This window comes from Pantherophis guttatus, chromosome 8 (genome assembly GCF_059756535.1).
Source record: "Pantherophis guttatus breed Tessera chromosome 8, ASM5975653v1, whole genome shotgun sequence".
Classification (NCBI taxonomy): domain Eukaryota; kingdom Metazoa; phylum Chordata; class Lepidosauria; order Squamata; family Colubridae; genus Pantherophis; species Pantherophis guttatus.
The window spans coordinates 17,900,331-17,923,120 of NC_142070.1; the positions used below are offsets into that span (position 1 = coordinate 17,900,331).

Genomic DNA, 22,790 nt, shown 5'->3' on the forward strand with positions numbered 1-22,790 from the left:
GTGTTCTTCTGCTTATAAGGGCCCTTACTCTGCTGGAGATGAAACATTTGGAAACCAATCCACAAGCTCAGAGAACGAACCTTCACTCTCATCCTATACCCGAGCGACAGCTATTCGCCAATATTGCATATCTATACATATATTTTAATGCATATATTTTAGGGACGCGGTAGCTAAGAAGCTGAGCTTATCGATCGAAAGGTCAGCAGTTCAGCGGTTCGACTCTCTAGTGCCACGTAATGGGGTGAGCTCCCATTACTTGTCCCAGCTTCTGCCAACCTAGCAGTTCAAAAGCACGTAAAAAATGCAAGTAGAAAAATAGGGACCACCTTTGGTGGGAAAGTAACAGCGTTCCGTGCACCTTTGGCGTTTAGTCATGCCGGCCACATGATCACGGAGACGTCTTCGGACAGCGCTGGCTTTTCGGCTTTGAAATGGAGATGAGCAATGCCCCCTAGAGTCAGGAACGATTAGCACATATGTTTTTATGCTTTACATATATTTTGAAACCTTTCTTGTCTCAGAGGGTTCTTTCTTCTCAAGTTCAGCGAGGCCTTAATTGAGAAGCTATGTACTTAGTATGCTTTTTCAGAAATGTGGTAAGTCATCTAGAAGAGGATATTCATCTGATTCCTAGATATGAGGACCACCTATGTTCTCCATCTTTCTGAGTTCAACTTGTGTTTATCCTATAGCCCAATACTGACTCCAGGCACTAGAACGACAGCTGCAAAGCTTTGCTTGAATATGATAATGTAGAAAGATAAATGTTTTCCCCAGAATGATAGAATGCATACGATAGGGCTTCACAGCTTTGTATAGATGGCAAAAAGTATGGCAAATGAAATAATGCTTTGTGAGTCCCCCAAAGGCTGTGGAGTTGAAGATTTTTTTCCACCTTTAAAAGTAGACATTTGTGACTCATATTTAAATGAGGAGGCCTTTTCAAGAGGAAACTGAGTTTTTGTGCCTGGAAACTTTACCCATTTTTAAAGAAAGATTCCTGGATTCCATCCAATCAGTCTCCATTGACTTACTGCGAAAATTCAAGCGAAGCAAATATTCAAGAACGAAGGAAATTTCTCAAACCCCTCTCATGTATTTTACCCATGTTCTTTTGCTAGGATTGAAACTCTTCTATGATCTCTAATAAGCACTTATTTAACGGAGTAATGTGGTGAAGTAAAAATACTTCATGCTGCAAAGTAGAAAAATATCATGTCCTCCCAATATCCATTCATTGGCAGTGTGATACTCACAATGCAAGGAGGATTTTCACTGCTTCTTGCAGTGCTTTGTCAGATAACATGTCAAATATTGCTCTGAAATGTTCTCTTGACTGTTTTCAATCATTTCGATATGATTGACATGGGGCAAGACAGCTGTACTGAGTCTAAAAAGTTATTAAATTTGAACAGAAGCAACTTCATGATGCTTTTTTAGACTCCTGCTAGATTCAATGGGTTTTGCTATTGTCCTCGTTTTTCAAATTGTCTCCATCCTTTTATGTTATATATACAGATGCACCTTCAAAGAGTGAAGTTTCAAATGGAAAGAGCGTCTCAGTTAATAATGCCGCTCCCCACAAGAAAGATACCAATACGAAGCCGAAAGAGAAATCATCCAAAACCTCTGAGAATGGCTTCAGGAAAAAGGAAAAAAAGAAGAAAATTTGGAGTACTAAAAAGGACTCCCAGGAAGTGCAATACGAATCTGCTTCGGAAGCCGGTAGCTCCCTTGATGAGGACTATAGCAGTGGTGACGAAGTGATGGAAGATGGTTATCGAGCTAAAATTCTTAGTTTTCTTCAACATGCTTCTCTTAGTGAACTCACTTTGATTCCACAGTGTTCTCAGAAAAAGGCTCAAAGAATAATGGAGCTCCGTCCCTTTAATAGCTGGGAAACTTTGGTAAGTCTGAACTCTTTCCTTATTTTTTTTAAAAAATCAATAGCATATAATATATTCTAGGGATGTCTTCCTACTAAGAAGGCATACATGTGTCGCTTTACCAAGCTAAAACACTTTGCTTCTTCTAAGCCAGTAGCATTTCAAACAGTGTCAGATGACCTCACTTTGAATGCATTAAGGGATGATTTTCTTGAAAAATAGAAGCTGATTGGCTGGCAACACTGTCATTAATTCTTGAGCTCGGAAACTTGGTTCACTTTACTGCAGAAGAAGAATTTGGAGCTTTCATTTGTGAAGCTGCTGTTTGCTAGTAGTGTCTCCTGATCTCCTGAAAAACCATACAGAAATGAAGAATATGGCAATTTTTTTAAACTGCAGTTACCTCAGAGAATCGGTAACCAACTTGCAGAGTTTCTTCATGATTGAGATGCCAGGATAATAAGTGGGTTAAGCAGTTGATGAAGAAACTTTTCTTATTTCTTTTGATTCCTTCATTTTAACTCATTGCTGATTTTTTAATTTTAGTATTCAGCAATTTTGGTAATTTTCTTGAGTGTTTTTTTAACTTTCAAAAACAAATTTGAGGTCTTGACATGGAAATGAAAGAAAGAAAGCATATGTGTTGGTGAGTACTTTTTATGCTGCTCCAAACATAATTTTAAAAAAATGTTTTCAGTAACTTTATTTCATGCTGTTCCACCAAAACGAACAATCTTTAGTTTTAGAGGTGTGACTTTGTGATTGGGTTTGTTTGTTAATTTTTCAAAGGAAAAATTGTGATATTTTGGTATTTTGTCTCTCTGAGTTTTATTTGTCATTGTTTTAGATAAATTGTTGGAAGTAAACTACATTATCTAATTCTTCTGATGTTTGTTCCTTAAAACATTATTTCTAGGAGTTGAGACCACAGCATTTAAGCACTTTTTAAACCCTACCTCTATACATGCTGCGTTGTTCTGAATTAGGCAGTTAAGCTATTGGACCCTAAATTGTTTGGGTCAGGTTTTGAATGAAAAAAAATATACTTTTTTGGGGGTATATTTTAAAGTGCGTACATGAAAAATACACGCAGATAGCTTTACAGCAGTGTTGCCTCTGAAGTTGTTTTGCCTGAAGTCTTAAACTTTGAACAGAACATCTGTCCTTTAGAAACATGTTGAGTTTTGTCTCAACAGCTTCTTTGCAATAGTAATTGCTAAAGGGCTGCCATTCTTTGAAATAGTTCCACAGAATTAAATTGTGTAGGCCTGTTTTAATTTAAACCTCTTTCATAAAGGATTCATTTGTCAGTACCAAAACATTTACTTAGCTTCTGTAACAACATGCCCTAATATTAATGAAATTCAGCAAATTGTATTCTTGGGAGTTTTCAAGAAGAAATAACTTCTAAAAATGCTGACAGCCGACAATTCAGCTATCCAGCATTTTTGTTACTATGCATTAAGGCAGTGTTTGCGGGGGAAGGAAGAAGTCATACTTCGAAGCGAAATATCAATAAAAAATGAAAGTATTCCAGTTTCTTTTTAACAAAGACGTTAAACAACTTTAATTTTAAATGTGAAGTCTTAAGAGCTGAGATGGATTTGATGATTCATAATTTTATATGTCGTTTTTAAATTTGAATAATGCATAAATATGCCAAAAGAGACTATAAACTTACAATTTTCATATGCCAGTTTTGCTTTATAAATTGTTCCGTTATCAAGTAAAACTGCTTGCAATATTTTTAAAAAAATCCAATAAAAGAATCACAATGAATTTATGTCACAGCAAGAATTTGAATTGTATAAGTTAGTGGACAGTTATTGTATGCAAACTTAATCAGATGTAAACCATAGGTTAGTTTTGGATATGGCAAATACATTTTTATAAAGTTTCTGTATTAATTATTGCAATTGGCCACAGCTATTTTTTCAGTAATTAGTCTAGTAATGAATACGTAAAACATTGTATAAGTTTTAGAACAAAATGAGTGCCATTTGTAATAGATAACTCCATCGAGTTAAAGTTTGAATGGAATTGATGAGAACCATATCTCAAAAATAGATATAGGTAACTTAAGAACAAAACACAACATGTCAAGCAGCATATGGAATTGGAGGAGGAGGGGCAGCGGTGGGTTTCATATATTCTTATCACCGGTTTGCCACACGTATGTTTGCTTCGTGCACACGAAAGGCCTTCGCATGTGCCCAGCCTTCCGCACATGTGCTTTGCTCTATTTAGCCACATTTTCGAGGCCAGGCACATGCGCAGAAGGCGCATGCGCGAGTACCTTCTGTACATGTGCCTGGCCTTGAAAACATGGCTAAATAGGACAGCATTACACTGGGGTAAGTAGGCAGGCCCACCTGCAGTCGCCGCTACCTGTTGGCCCGAACCGGCTGAATACCACCTCTGATGTAGGGATAATTAGAGATGTTTGGAGAAGTGAGGTGAATGGTTTTGGCGAAAAGTAGATCGTTATTTTTTCTGCCTCATATTTTAATACCTTTTATAGTATATTATATCCTATCTTGCACTTAGCAAAGCATTTCTTATCTTGAAAAGGAATGCCACAATGAGTATGTATGTCCATTACAGCAGAATAACAGATACAGAGTTGGAAGGGATCTTGGAGGTCTTCTAGTCCACCTCTCTGCTCAGGCAGGAAACCCTATACCCATGGTAGCGAACCTATGGCACGCGTGCCACAGGTGACACACGGAGCCATATCTGTGGGCATGCAAGCGTTGCCCTAGCTCAGCTCCAGTGCGCATGTGCACACCGGCCAGCTGATTTTCGGGCCTTCTGGAAGTCGGGAAATGGTCCATTTCTGGCCTCCAGAGGGCCTCTTGTGGGGACGGAAGACTGTTTTCACCCTCCCCAGGCTCCAAGAAAGCCTCTGGAGCCTAGGGAGGGTGAAAAACGGGCCTACCGGGCCCACAGTGCCATCGCATGCCAAAAGCGGGGGGAGCGCAGGGGGGGGTTGTGTGCACATGCACGGGGTGCATTAAATTATGGGTGTGGGCACATGCGCACGCAACACCCCTGCGCTCCCCCCACTTTCCCCTCTCCCCCCCAGCAAAAAGGTTAGCCATCACGGCCCTATACCATTTCGGACAAATGGTTACCCAAGGTCTTCTTAAAAACCTTCAGTGTTGAACTACCCACAACATATGGAGATAAATCATTCCACTGATAACTGTAAGGAAATTTCTCCTTAGTTCTAGATTGGTTCTGCTCTTGATTAGTTTCCATCCATTGCTTCTTTTTGCCTTCTGGTACTCTGGAGAATAGGTTGACCCCCTCCTCTTTGTGGCAGCCCCTTAGATATTGGAACACTGCTATCATGTCACCCTTAGTTCTTATTTTCATTAAACTAGACATATCCAATTCCTATAACCATTCTTCATATCTTTTAGCCTCCAGTCCCTTAATTCTATTCCTCTGTTAATGCAGTCACAAGGACTGTGTTGGCTTTTATAGCCATTGATATTGTTTTAGTTAATTTAATTTAAAACAATATTTAACAAAATATTTCATCACCAAATAAACATTACCTTAAAAAATAATAGGTTAAGAAACTTAAGATAATATATGTTGTTAAAAAGTCAACAGAACTAGAAATGAAAAAGCAACTTGAAATAATTTTTAAAGGGCTGATTGAGTGCTTGAATCAAAGTAGGCACAAATCTATTAGAAGGTTATTCATCAGTTGGTGCACAGTTGAATGAAGAAATTGGATTTAAAAATTTCACTGGCCCAACCTACAAATATGGCTACTTAGATATAGCTAAAGCACCGGTGTCAAACTCAATCATGTAGAGCTGAGGTGTTCGGCCCGCAGGCCACCAGTTTGACAGGCCTGATCTAAAGGGATAAATAAATCTGATCCTTTAGATAACTAGAACACAACCTTTGGATATATAAATGCTCAGTTTCCAATTTAGGGCTCAACTGTCTATTCAGTTGATTGTCTATATCAGGGGTCCCCAAAATTGGCAGCTTTAAGACTTGTGGACTTCAACTCCCAGAATTCTCCAGCCAGCATAGCTGGAATTGAAGTCCACAAGCCTTAAAGCTGCCAAGTTTGAAGATCTCTGGTCTGTATTGTTATATTGCACTAGATGAAATCTCAGAAACTGATTTTGTTGTGTCTTCGGGTGCTTTTATATAGAAACTTTTATTTACCAATATATTATCACTTTCATTGTAGTCAGTGGAAGATTGGAATGCATAATTTTGACTTGGGTTGTGTGCATACAAAATGGAATTTGTTTAATCTGCCTTAAATTTGTACAAGATGAATGTTTCAATGATTAATAAGATTTATTTTGGAGAGTGGCTAAAGATGTTCCTTGTTTTTACTCAAGACTTGGAAACAGATGGAGATAATGCAACATGAAACAAACTGGGTGGTTTTTTTAACAGATGGCTTCACTTAAGGTGTAATATTTAAAAATTACAAATCTTCATAACATCAATCTGGCCTTCAGGCATTTAAAATAATTATTGAAAATGTTAATTAACCTATTAAACCATCTTTACGGGTAAAATTTTAGCGGTTCCATCCTACTTAAATTCAAGCATATTTCATAACAATTTAAGAGAGTTCAAAAGAATTGCCAAATAAAAGCCACAACTTTCTAAGGAAGAGCTGAAATGCGCTTCACAATAGGTTAATTAATGAATATTGTTGGTATAAATTAAATAATTAACATTTTACAAGATGAAATGGTGTATATCCCATTATTCTGTTATTTTGCTACAACAATCCATAAAATAAGATGCTTTGCTATAATTCATTAGCTTTGGCTAAGAGCTAAATAAGCTTTGGGATTCCCATTGTTATTATGGTTCTTGTTCCCCATCATAACATTACAGCTGAATTAGAATGAATATTAATCGGTTTTAATTTTTAAACAAGCGTCAAGATTAGAAGGAAGTGTTTCCCTAAACTTTACATAGGACCTTACAACCTTTCTGTTCTGATTTTTATCAAATGTTCAAATGTTTTAATTTTTAAAAATAGGAAACAGGCATGCTGCAAACTAATAACCTGTAGCATCAGATTTATTTCCAAGGATGGTGTTAGAAACAGATGGGCTTTTTAATAAATTCTTGATGTTTCTGTAAAATGCATTTAACTTATGTTCTTATTATGAATCTGTACAATACCAAGATAAAAATAAAAGGACGCCTATTTAGCCTGCACACTATGAAGGAGATTATCTCCTTTAGAAGCAGAGAATAGATGCTTTTTTTTTTTTTTTTACTGATTTACAATCATGGATTCAAAAAAAAAACCTTTATAGCTTTAGGATTAGGAAAATAAATCTTACTTTGCATTCTGTTGCATATAACAAGTTATTTCCCTGTTTAAACAAGCACGGAGAGTATTTCTTAGTGCTGGAGGCAATCATAAAATTGCAGATAGATTTTTGACAGGTATTGTCCAGGTTGATTATCTTGGCTTTAAAAGGGCATTCCATCTTTTCCAGGTGGGTGGTGAAAAACTTTAGCTTTGAAAACTTTAAAGCAGACTTTAGCTGTTCTTTTTCTTTTAGAAATAATGGTTTGTATATAGCAACTTTCTGCCAAAGTAATTTATCACTGCGAGCCATGGACAGAGCCTCAGCAGTTCCCAAATAAGTCCTATGAATGCTTTGCAGCTCTTTATTTTGGATTTTTTTTATCACTTTGTTAGCTTTGGTTTGGACCTGCCTAATAAATAAAATCACATCAAAGAAATTAAGTATATAGAGTCTAATAAATTTTCAGCTCCATATTAATAGCGCCCTCTTTTGTTGAAACATGATTTTACAGTTTTTATACTTTGTGACAATCAAATGTAACAGCTAAAGCAGTTTGAAAAATCCTGTTTAGGGTTCATGGTGTCCATGAATTCATTCTAAAAATCCACAAGAATATTAATTACTTAATATATGTTATTGGGGCAGGCCAGAAAATTGTGATCATATGCTACTCCAATATTTAATGAATAAGACAATAATTCATTAAATTATTGTAATAATTATTAAGTTAATTCAGTTTTGTCCAGTTTTGCTTGGTTTTTGAACTTTTTTCCTTTTTATAGTTTGTATTTTAATGTTTTGAATAAAAAATGAAAAAAAAAATTAGAATAACCAAAAGGTCTGAGGAATAAAACTGATGGATTCTCTATGTTCAATTTATTTTGATTTTGTATTTAAACCCAGTGACTTTTTTCCCCCTCCCCCCCCCCCTCTCTCTCTCTCTCTCTCTCTGGCAGTTCACAAAAATGTGTAGGACCAATGGCTTGTCGGAAGATATTATTTGGAATTGCAAAACACTACTAAGAGAAAGAGATGTTGTGCTAAGACTTATGAACAAATGTGAAGAGATCTCAAATAAACTGACCAAACAAGTAACAAAAATAACTGGAGATGGAGGTGGTGGATGGAACATTGCCCAACCATCCATCCTAAATCCAAGGTTAGCAAGTTTGTTTATTAATAAATGCAACAACATAAACAGAAAAGAAAGACTATGATATACTTTAGTGGTTGAGATGCTAGATTAAGAGTAGAGAAACTCACATTCTAGTACAGCGGTCCCCAACGTTTCTGGCTTCGCGGATTGGCAGCGGTGGGGGGAGGTGCTGGTTTCATGCATGTGCCCATCACTTGCACCTGGGGTAGGTTCTACTTACCTTACTACGGGTTTGCATCGCGGCCGCGCGCTTCTGCGCATGTGCAGATCACCTGTGATGACATCCGGGTCAATGGGCAGAGCCTTCCACCGGTTTTACTACCGGTTCTTGCCAACCGGTCCAAACTGGGGGCAACCCACCACTGGCTTGCACAAATGGAGCTTTGTGTGCTTGTGCGCTTCACTCACTTGCAAAGACTGTTTAGAGATAATTGCAGCGTCTTTAAATGTCTTCCATTAAAATTAAAAGGACTAATTTGTTGGCAGAGCAAGCTGTGAGCTTTGTACATCGAGACTTGTTATAATTATTGTAAATGCTTTGAAGCATTTAACATATTTATATGTTCTAATTAATCCCAAAGCTGTAATACAATTTAGTATTATTTCCCTTTTAATAGTGGGACAGTCGAGGGCTGCATGATTATAAACACAAAGGCAAGTTTTGATTAAGGAACTTGTGTCTTTTAGCTACTATGCTACATGTTTGGAAAATTGTGCAGGTCGGGGGATTTGAATTCACACAACAGTAACTTCTACTTTTCCTTTTCTATTGACAGCATGGAACTTAAGCCATATCAGAAGATTGGTTTAAATTGGCTAGCACTTTTGCATAAGCACTCACTGAATGGTATTTTAGCTGATGAAATGGTAAGTTGAAAACACTGTAGCTTTTATTTGCACTGGAATAATTTATAACAGATGTAGCTGACCCAAAATCAGCAATGAATTTCCATGGATGAGAAAGGACTTAAACATGGGTCTTTTCCAGCCTTAATCTAACTCCTTAACCATTGCCTCACATTAGCTAATACAATCTTATCCTTCTATGAAAGAGAGAAAGTGACACATCTGAATGGTTAATATGAAAACATGGGACTAAATCATACTGTGAGTGTGTCGACTGGGGCATTCCAGATGAGTTTTGGAAAAAATGTAATTTAGCTGTCTTGCAACTTCAGAAAGGTGCCACTAATAGAATCACCTATGAGACTGCAAGATATCAAAAGCTAAAAAAACTTGAGACTGAGCTTTATGGACAAAGAAGCAGTAGTCGCTAAGAAGGACCTGGCTCTTTCTTATAAGTCTAGACTTATTGCATGAGTGAAGAATGAAGAAAAAGTTTAGCGGTTGTACTGTGTAGATTAGATACGTTACAAATGATTTGAAGGAGGAAATATGTGTGACATTTTTTAAAAAGTTTATCATTTACTTCTCAATATGTTTCTATATTTTAGATTTAACAATAGCACCGTGTTATAAAAATAATTCTATTTTAAATTACTTTTTACTTAGGGTTTAGGAAAAACCATTCAAGCAATTGCTTTTCTGGCATATCTTTATCAAGTCGGTGATGTAGGTCCACATTTGATCGTTGTGCCAGCATCAACAATAGGTAGGTAAAATCTTGGATCCTTGTGCTGGGAGAAAAACACCAAGGGAATTTAAATATTTAAAAAAATTTTCTTATAAATTTTGAAAAATTGGATTTATTACAGCTAAGAAAAAGCCTCACAGAGTTAAGAGTGCGATACTACAACAGATTTCAGAGTAGGTAATTGAACATTCAACATCTGCTTTCAATTGTGTTCAAATCTAGGAATGTTATCAGCCCTACAGAACAGACCAGCCTAAGAATCCAATACCATTATGTTGTATGCATAAAAACTACCTTTATTAGATAGATATTGTAAAACATCTACAAACAGACATTTGTTAAGTGAGTTTTGCAAGTCAGAATGTACTTCCCTCACCTAGGAAGAGGCCTATCTGAAACATTTTTCTCCATATTTCTTGGAATGGATTTCAGTTGTACTTGTCCAGTCATTGTCTTGGTAACATATCTTTCAAGGTCCTTCAACACCATTCTTTATGCCCTTTACAGGATAGAAATCTAGCATGTTCTTAGGGCCCCTGCATATTTAAAGCTGCCTGGTATGAATTACAGCATCATGTGATAATCCTAGAAGTCACTGAAGTACAGGCAGTCCTTGACTAATGACCACAATTGAGCCCAAAATTTCTGTTGTTAAGCGAGACATTTGTTAAGTGAGCTTTGCCTCATTTTACAACCTTGCCACAGTTGTTAAGTGAATCACTGCAGTTGATAAGTTAGTAACCCCATTATTAAGTGAATCTGGCTTCCCCATTGACTTCGCTGGCAGGTCACAAAAGGTGATCACATGACCTTGGGACACAATGGTCCTAAATACAAACCAGTTGCCAAGCATCTGAATTTTGATCACATGATCATGCAGATGCTGCAAAGGCCATATCTGTGAAAAAAAAGTCATAGGTCACTTGTTTTAGTGCGGTTGAACTCTTGAACTGTCATTAAATGAACTGTTGTAAGTTGAGGGCTACCTGTATTCCTCAAAAAGTACTGAAACAGGCTCAGAAAGAAGGCCAAAGATACTGCAAATTTCTAAAAGTGGAAAAACTACAAGATGGCTTTGGAACATCTTAGATTCATTCCTATGCTCATTTATCTTTGAGCCAATAAACTGCCTCAGGTAGTCGTTGCTTACTGACACAGTCATTCAGCAGCCATTGGAAGTTGGGATAGCACTGAACAAATGGTACTTGCAACTGGGCCTCATTGTGATTGCAACTGTCATAACACCCCTTCAATCACATGACTGCAGTTCAGTTACCTGGCAACCAGTTCACACTAACAACAGTAGCAGAGATTGCATGATCACTATTTGCAACTTCCTTGCCAGCTTCTCACAAGCAAAGTCAATGGAGAAGCCGGCAAGGAAGGTAATTCTGGTAAATCCCTCCATACCTGGCCTCCTTCCACTTGCACCAATCTGTGTCCTGTTCCCTCTGGGCTCCCTGCACTCGCACATGGTCTGTGTCGGGCTTCCGCCAACACTACACGCTCCTTACTTGGGACTCCTGTTCCTTCCTTACCTGGGACTCACACCAATTCCTGCTTAACGATCCACATATTTTGGGATTACAAGATACAAGATAAATGGAATTGCCTGGAACATTATGCTTTATCACCATATCATTTAGTATGGCAATCCTAGTCCCAATTGCTACCATAACCAGAGGATGACTGTTGTTCATTTGTATCGCTTAAAGCAGGGGTGTCAAATTCGTGGCCCGCAGCCCGGATGCATCATGTGCTGGCCACGCCCAGTTTAGTGAAGGGGGAAAAAGTTGCAATACGTCACGTGATGATGTGACGGCGTGAGTTTGACACCCCTGGCCTAAAGTTTCAATTAGGGAGAGTCTCCAAAAGATTTATTTCAGGAACAACCTTTATGTTTTGAGGAAAAAAACAATGAGAGATTACCTTGTTTCCCTGAAAATACGACCTACTCAGAAAGTAAGTCCTAGCTTGATTTTTATACGTGTGCCCGATATAAGCCCTACTCCCAAAATAAGCCCTAATTAAGACCCCGCCCGCTCCAGGGTGCACAAGTAAAAATTAAGCTAGGGTGGGGATGCATGGGTGGAGCTGCCCTAGTACTTACCTTCGGATAGTTGCAGCCAGGCCTCGCACACCTCAGCCCATCTCTTCTGCAGCCAGCAAGGCTTTCCTGAAGGCCTCTGTAGCGGATAATAGAGCTCCTGATCAATCTGGAGTTCTGTTATCAGATACAGAGGCCTTCAGGAAAGCCTTGCTGGCCTTGCTGGATGAAGAAGTTCCTGAAGGCCTCTGATAGCGAAAAAGAGACCAGGGGCGACGCGCACAAGTGAGTTGAGTCAGTGGACGACATCCCCCGCCTCCCCCCCCCCCCGAAAATAAGACCCGGTGCCTTTTTTGGTGGCAAAAAAAATATAAGGCAGGGTCTTATTTCTAGGGAAACACGGGTACATAAAGAATTTTAAGACTGCAGTGCAAATAACTGTCCACCCTCACCCCAGTTTCACTATGTTTAAAATTATGTATACATTAAACCCTTCCTCCAAAGAGTGTAGGGCTCTTTCCACTAATAGTGCAATCCTACATGCATTCACTCCAAGGAAACCTGATGTTTGATGAAGGATCCCAAATGGCTTCGTTAGTGAGGAGAATCCCAGCACAGACAGTCACAGCTGTGTTGTAGTGTTGTACTTTAGGGTGAGCAAGTTAGGACTAATGTTCACCTGTGGGTAGATTAATAAAATGCTTCTTTGACAATTTCATGTATTTTGTTTTAACAATAGATAATTGGATAAGGGAAGTTAACCTGTGGTGTCCAGAACTCCAGATTTTATTTTATTACGGTAAGAAATTGTGTTTCAAGGTAACAACATCTATAGCCAAAAATATAGTTACATGTTTTTATGGTATAATGTTGCATACTGAACTTGTGAATTGAAATCAAATTCATAAGAATGATTTAATAAATTACCTGGAATTACTGAAAAGTCTAACTCACTTTGCATTTTTGCCTAGGATCTCAAGAAGACAGGAGGCATCTCAGAATGGATATCCATAATAAAGTAACAGATTTCAATGTGATCGTGACAACGTAAGTAGAAATCCATTAAAAAATGTAGTTCTAATCTAATAAAGTACTTCTTTTCAAGTGTTTCACTTGAGCGTGACATTTTAATTTAGTATAATAATAATTCAGACATTTTGTAAAATCAAGAGTTGATTTGCACAAATAAAAATATATTAATGCTCAGTACTTAGACTGAGGAAAGTACGTTTTTTCTTTTCTCGCACTGCATGCAGAAAGAAAATATGTTTGGGACAATAACTTCAGTGGAAGAAAACACTGCTTTTGTAACAGGCAGTGAATAAATCTATTAAAAGAATTTTGTGTGGCCTTTCTACTGTGGCAGCATATTTGGAGCAAACAATTATTCCCAATTTTCTCCCCAAAAAAGATTTGTGTAGAAAAAAAGATCATCTATATAATTCCGTCAGCTATATCATAATAATGGATTATTTGTAGGAATGAATAATTATCAGTACAGGGTTTTTTTATTGGAATAAATGCATTTTTTTATAGGCTGAGACTGATTCCGGGCTTTATTATTTACTACTAATTAATTATTTGGATTAAATTATGATTTTATTGTACTTGTTTCTTAACTTGTGTTCGCCGCCCTGAGTCCTTCGGGAGAATGGCGTTATATAAATATATGTAATAAATAATAATAAATAATTTTTCAATAAATTGTGATATTCCTGTTGATTGTGGAGAGATATAAATGAATATATTCTTTTAAGCACACCAAATGTAATAGATGTGGCATAACCCAAGAAGTGTTACTGGTTATACTTATCCAGTAAAAGATTATTTCTAGAGATTTTGTTCTGTATGTTGAATATATACTACAAGCAATCTTATTTAGTGATCCAAGTGGGACTAGCAACTCAGTCCTTAAGCAACATGTTCACTAAGTGAAAAATCACATGACCATGGCTGTGCTTATGATTTTACACAAAATAATGCATACTAACTGATTTTTAAACAAGAAACGTGCTTTATATATTATATATCAGAACTGACTTAATGAATCCTAGATATGTGTGTGTGTGTGTGTGTGTGTGTGTATAAAAATTTATGCATGTTTGTAAAGCAACATATGCTCATAATTTGTTCTTTTGATAGGTATAACTGTGCAATTAGTAGTCCAGAAGATCGTAGCCTGTTTCGCAAGATGAAACTTAATTATGCAATTTTTGATGAAGGTCATATGCTAAAAAATATGGGTTCTGTACGCTATCAGCATCTGATGACAATTAATGTAAGGCACTGATTGTTTCTTTAATCTTGGTTCTTTTTGTCAGTTATAATTTACATGTTCAAGGATGACTAAATGTTACATCATAAATAAAATAGTCTGTTTCTCATTTTGCAACATTAAATTGCAGTGCTGTAAAGAGTTATCTAACTGAATTCTGTAGATATACAATAAGCCTTAGGTCTAAATATAGAAGCTATATAAAGCCATAGGTGTCACATCTCTTGCATGACCATCTCTTCTTATCATCTCTTCCTACCCCACAAGGTTGCATAGAGTTGAGAAACCTGTTTTTGCAACACTGCCACCTAACAATGCCATCTAAGAGGCATGGCTTCTCTGTTGCTGTACCTGCTCTTTGGAATAAGCCCTTCCAGTAACTGTGTCTGCATGTTTTACCACCAGCTGTTGTTGTGTATTGCATATTATTTTTGATTTTCTTGGTGTTTGTTTTGGCACTGTTTTCTCTTTTGTATGTTGCAGAGCTACAAATTATGAGTGAGGTGGCTTTTATTTTTTAAATAAACACACATGCATACTGTTGTGATTAATTGCATAGCCTACCATGGTAGCTATTATCTGTCAGGTGACAAAAACAGTTGAGATTTTCACTGTATTGTTTCACTTCAGTGACATTTAAGGCTGTTATTTGTAACTTCCTGATCATTTTAAATATTGTGGGCCATTTTTAAAATGTGTAACTATGTGACAATATGACACTTCTCAATAGTGAGATGAACTTCACAATACAACATTTTGGCAAAATGTTGGTGATTTAAGGTTTCATCTTCTAACGCCTGCTCATTTATTTTTATGAAAACAGGCAAAAAATCGTTTGCTGCTAACTGGGACTCCTGTTCAAAATAATCTTTTAGAACTTATGTCCCTATTGAATTTTGTAATGCCACACATGTTCAGTAGTAGCACCAGTGAAATTCGGAGGATATTTTCTTCTAAAGCAGTAAGTGTATTTTTTATGTGTTTTTATTGTTTTGAAATGGAGATAAAAGTTATATGATTACTGTTAATTTTGCAGTGTAAGTTTGATGATAATTTTAAAACATAGTTCAAAAAAATCATGCAATCTTCAAATTTACAACTGTAGATACTATTCTGTACACAATGTAGCTGGATATGGACATTCTGTGATTTAATAGTGGTTTGTTTAATAAACAAAAACGACTGGGTTCAAACATTGTATTCAACTAAAACAGGACACATTATTGCTTAGCATGGAATTTGAACCAAACTTTATTTTGAATCAAGATACTCATGTTAAGGACAAATACATACGATTTCTGTTCATGTTAAAATACCTTTCTTTCATTGACAGTATGAAATGCTCTTTATGTTTTTGATTTCTTTTTAATTAGAAAGCATCTGAGGAGCATAGCATTTATGAAAAGGAGAGAATTACACATGCAAAGCAGATAATAAAACCATTCATCTTGAGAAGAATAAAAGAAGAGGTAAGCCTTTATTCTGCAGTGACAAATAATTGTTTGATATCAGGTTACCATAAATAATTGTGGAACTTCCAGATTTGTATCTGTGGATCTAAGTTTGTTGTTCTAATACATAGAATTTCGGTCTTGGTCTGCCAGGTGCTGCAGCAACTACCTCCCAAAAAAGACATTGTTGAGTGGTGTGAGATGACTGAGAAACAGGGAAAACTATACCAAGATCTTTTTAGCTGCCTTAAGAAATCTATTGATGGTCAAGGTATGAATGCATATTAATACTTCTCAGCGATTTTTCTTTTGCGTGAGGGAGCAGAAACACTAAGCTCTACTGTTTTTTTAACTGTATGTTTTTTAAAAAAGACTTTTTAATTAACATGCTTGAAGCATGTGGATGTTTTCCTGATGCCTGTTTCTGTTCCTAGAAAAAAATTCTGAAATGGGTAATGTCATGATGCAACTAAGAAAAATGGCTAATCATCCTCTCCTACACCGCCAGTATTATACCTCTGAAAAACTTAGAGTCATGTCAAAACTCATGCTCAAGGTAAGAAATAGATGCATTTTAGTTTTGTCATAAGGTGCATTTGCCCCAGAAATGGGTGATATATTAAGTAAGTAAGTATAGGTAGTCCTCAACTTAACAACAGTTCGCTTAGTGACCATTCAAAGTTACAACAGCACTGAAAAAAGTGACTTATGACCATTTTTCACAGTTATGACATTTCCAATATCCCTGTGATCATGTGATCAAAATTCAGATGCTTGGCAACTGGTTCATACTTACGGCCATTGCTGTGTCCCAAGGTCATGTGATCGCCTTTTGCAACCTTTGGACAAGCAAAGTCAATGGGGAAGCCAGGTTCACTTAACAACCGGCTTGCTAGCCTATCAACTGCAGTGATTCATTTAACAACTGAGGTAAAATGGGACAAAATTCACTTAACAAATGTCTCAACATCAGAAATTTTGGGCTCAATTGTGGCCATAAGCGGAGGACTACCTGTAAATGGGCTCCTTGAGGTTTTCTTGGCAAGGTTTTTCAGAAGTGGTTTGCCATTGCCTACTTTTTAGGGTGGAGTGAGTGACAGACTCAATTCCCTAGCTGATTTTGTGCCTCAGGCAGGACTAAAACTTACAATCTGCCTGTTTTGGTACATTAACCATTAAACCAATCGGTCTGTCCTGTCAAGAGTAATTTTATATTTTTGGAGAAACTATGACAAAATCAAACATTAAAAATTGAAAAAGATTGGGAATAAATTCTAGAATGAAAAATGGTTTTATATGACAAAATAAATAAAAGTGTTCTAATTTTGCAGTCTACCCAAAGTTATGAATGGATAAAAAAAAAAACAGGTAAATGATCACACAAAGTAGATTTGTCCTGTTTTCTCACAATTTGAAATCTGGCTTTAGTGCAGTAGTTAATAGGTAATGTACATCTCCCTGCACGATCAAGACAAATTCAGAAGGTTTTGCATTTATTTATTTATTTTTATATGGGCACCAATTTCCCAATGCAATTCTGGGAGGTAACAGATTAAACTATAATAGATAGATAGATAGAATTCTTTATTGGCCAAGTGTGATTGGACACACAAGGAATTTGTCTTTGGTGTATATTCTCTCAGTGTACATAAAGAGAAGATACATTTGTCAAGAATCATAAGGTACCACACTTAATTATAGTAATAGGGTACAAATAAGCAATCAAATCATACTAGGAAACAATATAAATCGTAAGGATACAAGCAACAAAGTTACAGTAATGCAGTCATAAGTGGGAGGAGATGGGTGATAGGAACGATAAGAAGATTAATAGTAATAGTAATGCAGACTTAGTGAATAGTTTGACAGTGTTGAGGGAATTATTTGTTTAGCAGAGTGATGGTGTTCAGGAAAAAAATGTTCTTGTGTCTAGTTCGGGTGTGCAGTGCTCTATAGCCTCCTTTTGAGGGTAGGAGTTAAAACAGTTTATGTCCAGGATGCGAGGGGTCTGTAAATATTTTCACAGCCCTCTTTTTGACTCGTGCAGTATACAAGTCCTCAATGGAAGGCAGGTTGATAATAATTGTTTTTTCTAATTATCCTCTGAAGTCTGTGTCTGTCTTGTTGGGTTGCAGAACCAAACCAGACAGTTATAGAGGTGTAGATGACAGACTCAATAATTCCTCTATAAAACAGTATCAGCAGCTCCTTGGGCAGTTTGAGCTTCCTGAGTTGGTGCAGAAAGAACATTCTTTGTTGTGCTTTTTTTGATGACGTTTTTGATGTTAGGTGTCCATTTTAGGTCTTGAGATATGATAGAACCTAGAAATTTGAAGGTCTCTACTGTTGATACTGCGTTGTCTAGTATTGTAAGAGGTGATAGTATGGAAGGGTTTCTCCTAAGGTTTTTCCACCATTTCTACGGTTTTGAGTGTGTTCAATTCCATATTTAATATAAATACAAAGTTTATTTAAAAAAATAAATAAAAATAAAACACTGTTCCCACCTGACTAAAATAAAGTGACAGCCAAATGAAGCATTCACCAATAGCATTGGCTCAGTTACTCTTCTGGCCTACATATGAAATCAGTCAGGTGTAAGGAGAAAAGAGTTAAAGCAGCTGAACCTCAGTCTTCTAGACCATAGGCATGGCTAAGGAAAGGGCATGTTTCCTGAGTCCTACTAGATGACAATCTGTAGTAGTTGGGACCAAAGCATGTCCAATCTAATGGAGAAGGTGATCCCTCAAATACTCTGTTCCCATCACTAGCACTGTTGAGATTAATGAAACGTCTGCAAGAAAACAAGCAAGCTCAGAGAACACCAAGGAGCCATCTTAAAAAACGGGACTGTGGGATAAAATAAATTAGAGGACAGTAGGTGTATTTTGCATGCTAATACTATTCATTTGCAAATAACTAAGGTTTGTTGTTGTTGTTTTAGGAGCCTACACACTGTGAAGCAAACCCTGATCTTATTTTTGAAGATATGTGCGTGATGACTGATTATGAACTGCATTTGCTTTGTAAACAGTATGCAAATATTCATGACTTCAAACTTGAAATGGATCTAATTTGGGATTCTGGAAAATTTAGGACACTTATACGCATTTTATCGGATTTTAAAGAAAAGGTGCACCCTTCATACCAATCCCTTTTGATATACTAACCTTTACAAATAAATGAGCTGTTTTCAGCTGTAAACCGACAGAAACACATTTTAGAAAACAATAGCTGCATTAGTTAAAATGTGGGAAGCTCTCTTCTCTTCAAATTCCTCACCTTTGAAAACAAAACAGATACAACATTAGCCAGGGCTAAAAGGTCAGCAGTTACTTGTAGGATTATGAACTCATCTGCCCTCTCAATACCCTTTATCTAGGTTTGTCATTAACCATGGCTAAAAATCCTGCCTGCTCACAATTTACCCATGGCTAGTGTAACATGCATAGGGACTCTTCATCAGGTAGGTTCCTCAAATGTTTGTGTGAAAAATAGTATATTGGGGGGAAGGGTGTAAATGCAGTTAAGAATTAGCCTGCAAAATTGCATTATTTATTTATTTATTGTCATATTTATATGCCGCCCTTCTCCCGAGGGACTCGGGGTGGCTCACAGGATAAAACAACCCAACAATAAATAGAATTAAAATGTTAAAATCCGAATTTAAAAAACCCCAAATCCCCAAATTAAAATACATGGCAGATCAGGGGATTTGCTGAAAGAGCCATGTCTTTAGGTCGGCGCGGAGGTCGGGGCCATCAGAGCCCAGTGGGTAAACCATTCCAGAGGGTCAGTGCGACCCCAGAGAACACCCTCATCCTGGGGGCCGCCAGCCAACACTGCCTGGCCGAAGGGAGCCAGAGGAGGGCAATCCTATGTGAGCGCACTAGGCGGTGGGAGGCCAGTAGGAGGTAGTCCTGCAAGTATCCCAGGCCCATGCCATGAAGGGCTTTATAGGTGAGCACCAGCACCTTGAAGCGTATCCGGAGGACCACTGGCAACCAGTACAGCTCGCGCAACAATGGTGTTATATGGGAGTAACGGGAAGCACCCGTAACTACCCACGTGGCCGCATTCTGGACCAGTTGGAGCCTCCGGGTGCACCCCAAGTACAGCCCCATGTAGAGGGCATTGCAGTAATCCAGCCGAGAAATAATGAGAGCATGAGTGACCGTACGGAGGGCATCCCTGTCTAGGAAAGGGCACACCTGGCGCACCAGGCGAACCTGTGCAAAAGCCCCCCTTGTCACGGCCGTCAGATGGTGCACCAAGGACAGCCGTGAATCAAGGAGGACGCCAAGATTACGAACTCTTTCCGAGGGAGCCAGACACTCCCCTCCCATCAGAAGCAATGGGGATACTAGATCATGAGATGCCGGCATCCACAGCCACTCTGTCTTGGAGGAGTTAAGTCTCAGCCTGTTCCTACCCATCCAGACCCGCACCGCCTCTAGGACTTAGACATCACGGAAAGGGCATCCCTGGGTTGATCCGGGGTGGAGATGTAAAGTTGGGTATCATCAGCATATTGATGATACCTCGCCCCGAAACTACAAATGATCTCACCCAGCGGCTTCATGTAGATATTAAAGAGCAGGGGGGAGAGAACCGACCCCCTGCGGCACCCACAGGTGAGGGGCCTCGGGGAGGATCTCTGACCCCCCCCCAAACAAACTGCATACGGCCCGAGAGGTAGGAGTAGAACCACTATAGAACAGTACCCCTAACCCCCCGAGTCGTCGCAGTAAGATACCATGGTCGATGGTATCAAAAGCTGCTGAGAGGTCAAGTAGCACCAGGATGGAGGAATAACCCCAATCCCGGGCCCGCCAGAGATCATTCACCAGGGCGACCAATGCCGTTTCCGTGCTGTGGACGCGCCTGAAGCCTGATTGGTATGGGTCTAGATAATCAGTTTCCTCCAGGAATTGCGGGAGTTGGTACGCCACCACAGACTCAACAACCTTCGCTATAAAGCGAATGTTGGAGACAGGACGAAAGTTGTTCAGGGAGGCCAGATCCAGGGCAGGCTTCTTGAGGAGGGGACGAGGCGGGGAAGACCCCATCTCTCAATGAAGCGTTTATAATTGCCCGGATCCAGTCTCCAGTCACCTCTCTGGTTGCCGCAACAAGCCAGGAGGGACAAGGGTCCAGTAAACATGTGGAGGCCCCCAATCTACTCACAATCCTGTCCACTTCCTCCATAGAAACAAGATCAAAGTCAACCCAGATGTTGCCCCCAAGATCTGCTCCCATCTCGTCGGATCCTGCCCAGTCAGAATCTAAACCCATCTGGATCTGAGCGATTTTGTCTTGCAGAAATTGAGCAAAATTCTCAACACTGCCTTGCAAGGGGTTCTCCCTCGCTCCCTGATGAAGAAGGAAGTGGGTCACTCGGAACAAGGCTGCTGGGTGATTTTCTGCAGACGCAATCAGAGCAGCGAAATAATCATGTTTCGCCGCTTCCATCGCCACAAGAAAAGACCTAATATGGGTTCTTAGCTGTGTTCGATCAGATTCGGAACGGGAAGACCTCCAACGGCCCTCTAGGCGTCTCTTCTGACGCTTCATTTCCCTAAGCTCCACAGAGAACCATGGAGCTGCCCAGGATCCCTGTCGGAAGAGAGGCCGCAAGGGGGCGATTCGATCCAGTGCCCTGGGGCTGCCTGTTCCCAGGCATTCCACCAGGGCCTCTGGCGAACCGCGGGATAGGTCAGTGGGAAATGTCCCAAGCTCCGTCAGGAACCTATCAGGGTCCATCAGGCGTCTGGGGCGGAACCAACAAGTCGGTTCCGCCTCCCAGTGGTGGGGGTTGGTGGACAGAAAGTGTAGCTGAAGGAGGGAATGGTCGGTCCATGACAGGGGTAGTACAGAAAGTTCACCCCTACCCCGAACATTTATCCACTGCCCAGAGATGAAAATCAGGTCGAGTGTATGTCCACCATTGTGAGTTGGGCCCTGTACAACTTGAGTCAGGTCCATAGCCGTCATGGAGGCCATGAACTCCCGAACCAACTCAGATGTCTTGCCGGCTGACGGGAGATTAAAATCTCCCACAACCATCAGGTTGGGGAGCTCAATCGTCAGTTCGGCTAAGACTTCCAGTAGCACGGGCAGGACTGAAGACACGCAGCTGGGAGACAGGTACGTAATCAACAGAGCCGACTGCACTCCAGGGTCCCATTTCAACAGAAGGGACTCGTACCCGCCAATCTGAGGGACCATGAGCTCCCTAGGTCTAAGACCTTCCCTAATGACAACCGCCACCCCTCCCGTGGAGTCGTGGCTGGTGTACTACACGGAAACCTGGTGGACATAAATCAGAGAGAGGAACCCCTTCCTCCGCGCCCAACCAGGTCTCTGTGATGCAAGCCAGGTCCGCACGGCTCAATGCTACTGAGAACTTACTTTCCTGGGGGGAAATCTATTGAAAGTTGACATTAAGAGTTTTTAACTTTCTGACCTCTTTACAGAAGAACATGATGGGAAGTTTTTTAGCCCAAACTCCTATTTTTTAAAGACAAAATAGATGTATTCTTTCGAAATAAAGACAAGCCTGCCTATGTGGCAAAAGTAGAAATATCTTTTGTAATAATTTGCTACTAAGTGTTCCAAGATTGAAACATAAAATCTTCTTTAGAAAATATTTATGCACTTAAATTTATGTTCAGAACGTATTTTTCTTCTACTTAAAATAATAAAGTAATTTGATCTTAAAGTATTAGACTGTTCCTGTGTTTTATTATCAGTGTATTATTGTTGCACCCCATAGAGTTTTCCTTATGTCCAAAGTTACAATTCTCTAATAATAAATTCTTATTAGACACTGCTTATATATAGATTACAGCTGACAAAGACAGATGTTCATTTCATTTCAAAAACACTGTTCATTTCATGATGAAGTGAAGCCATCACACTGGCTGTTTTGTCCCTTGAAAACAATAGACTAGTTTGGCTCTCAACTTAATAAGTATGTTAAAAATTTGAATCCTGACTTTCAAATGCATTGCTTAGTTTTAAATTCAGCCTCTGTAGCCTAAAGCAGCTTTAATATTTG

General features: G+C 38.8%; 1 protein-coding gene across 3 annotated transcripts in view; it reads left to right on the plus strand.

Annotated features, from left to right (window-relative positions):
• The window catches only part of SMARCAD1 (SNF2 related chromatin remodeling ATPase with DExD box 1), a 43,230-nt gene that overhangs the window by 17,410 nt on the left and 3,030 nt on the right, over positions 1 to 22,790 (plus strand). For 2 of the 3 annotated variants that reach the window (XM_087875287.1, XM_034440486.3), the window contains exons 9-20: positions 1,522 to 1,910; positions 8,164 to 8,366; positions 9,140 to 9,230; positions 9,876 to 9,975; positions 12,744 to 12,803; positions 12,976 to 13,051; positions 14,147 to 14,282; positions 15,103 to 15,240; positions 15,653 to 15,748; positions 15,884 to 16,001; positions 16,165 to 16,286; positions 18,675 to 18,863. In XM_087875287.1, the coding sequence (XP_087731413.1) occupies positions 1,522 to 1,910; positions 8,164 to 8,366; positions 9,140 to 9,230; positions 9,876 to 9,975; positions 12,744 to 12,803; positions 12,976 to 13,051; positions 14,147 to 14,282; positions 15,103 to 15,240; positions 15,653 to 15,748; positions 15,884 to 16,001; positions 16,165 to 16,286; positions 18,675 to 18,863 (1,718 nt within the window). Of the gene's footprint in view, positions 1 to 1,521; positions 1,911 to 2,133; positions 2,536 to 8,163; positions 8,367 to 9,139; positions 9,231 to 9,875; positions 9,976 to 12,743; positions 12,804 to 12,975; positions 13,052 to 14,146; positions 14,283 to 15,102; positions 15,241 to 15,652; positions 15,749 to 15,883; positions 16,002 to 16,164; positions 16,287 to 18,674; positions 18,864 to 22,790 lie in introns of those variants that run through there. The other variant, XM_034440488.3, reaches the window with a different exon arrangement.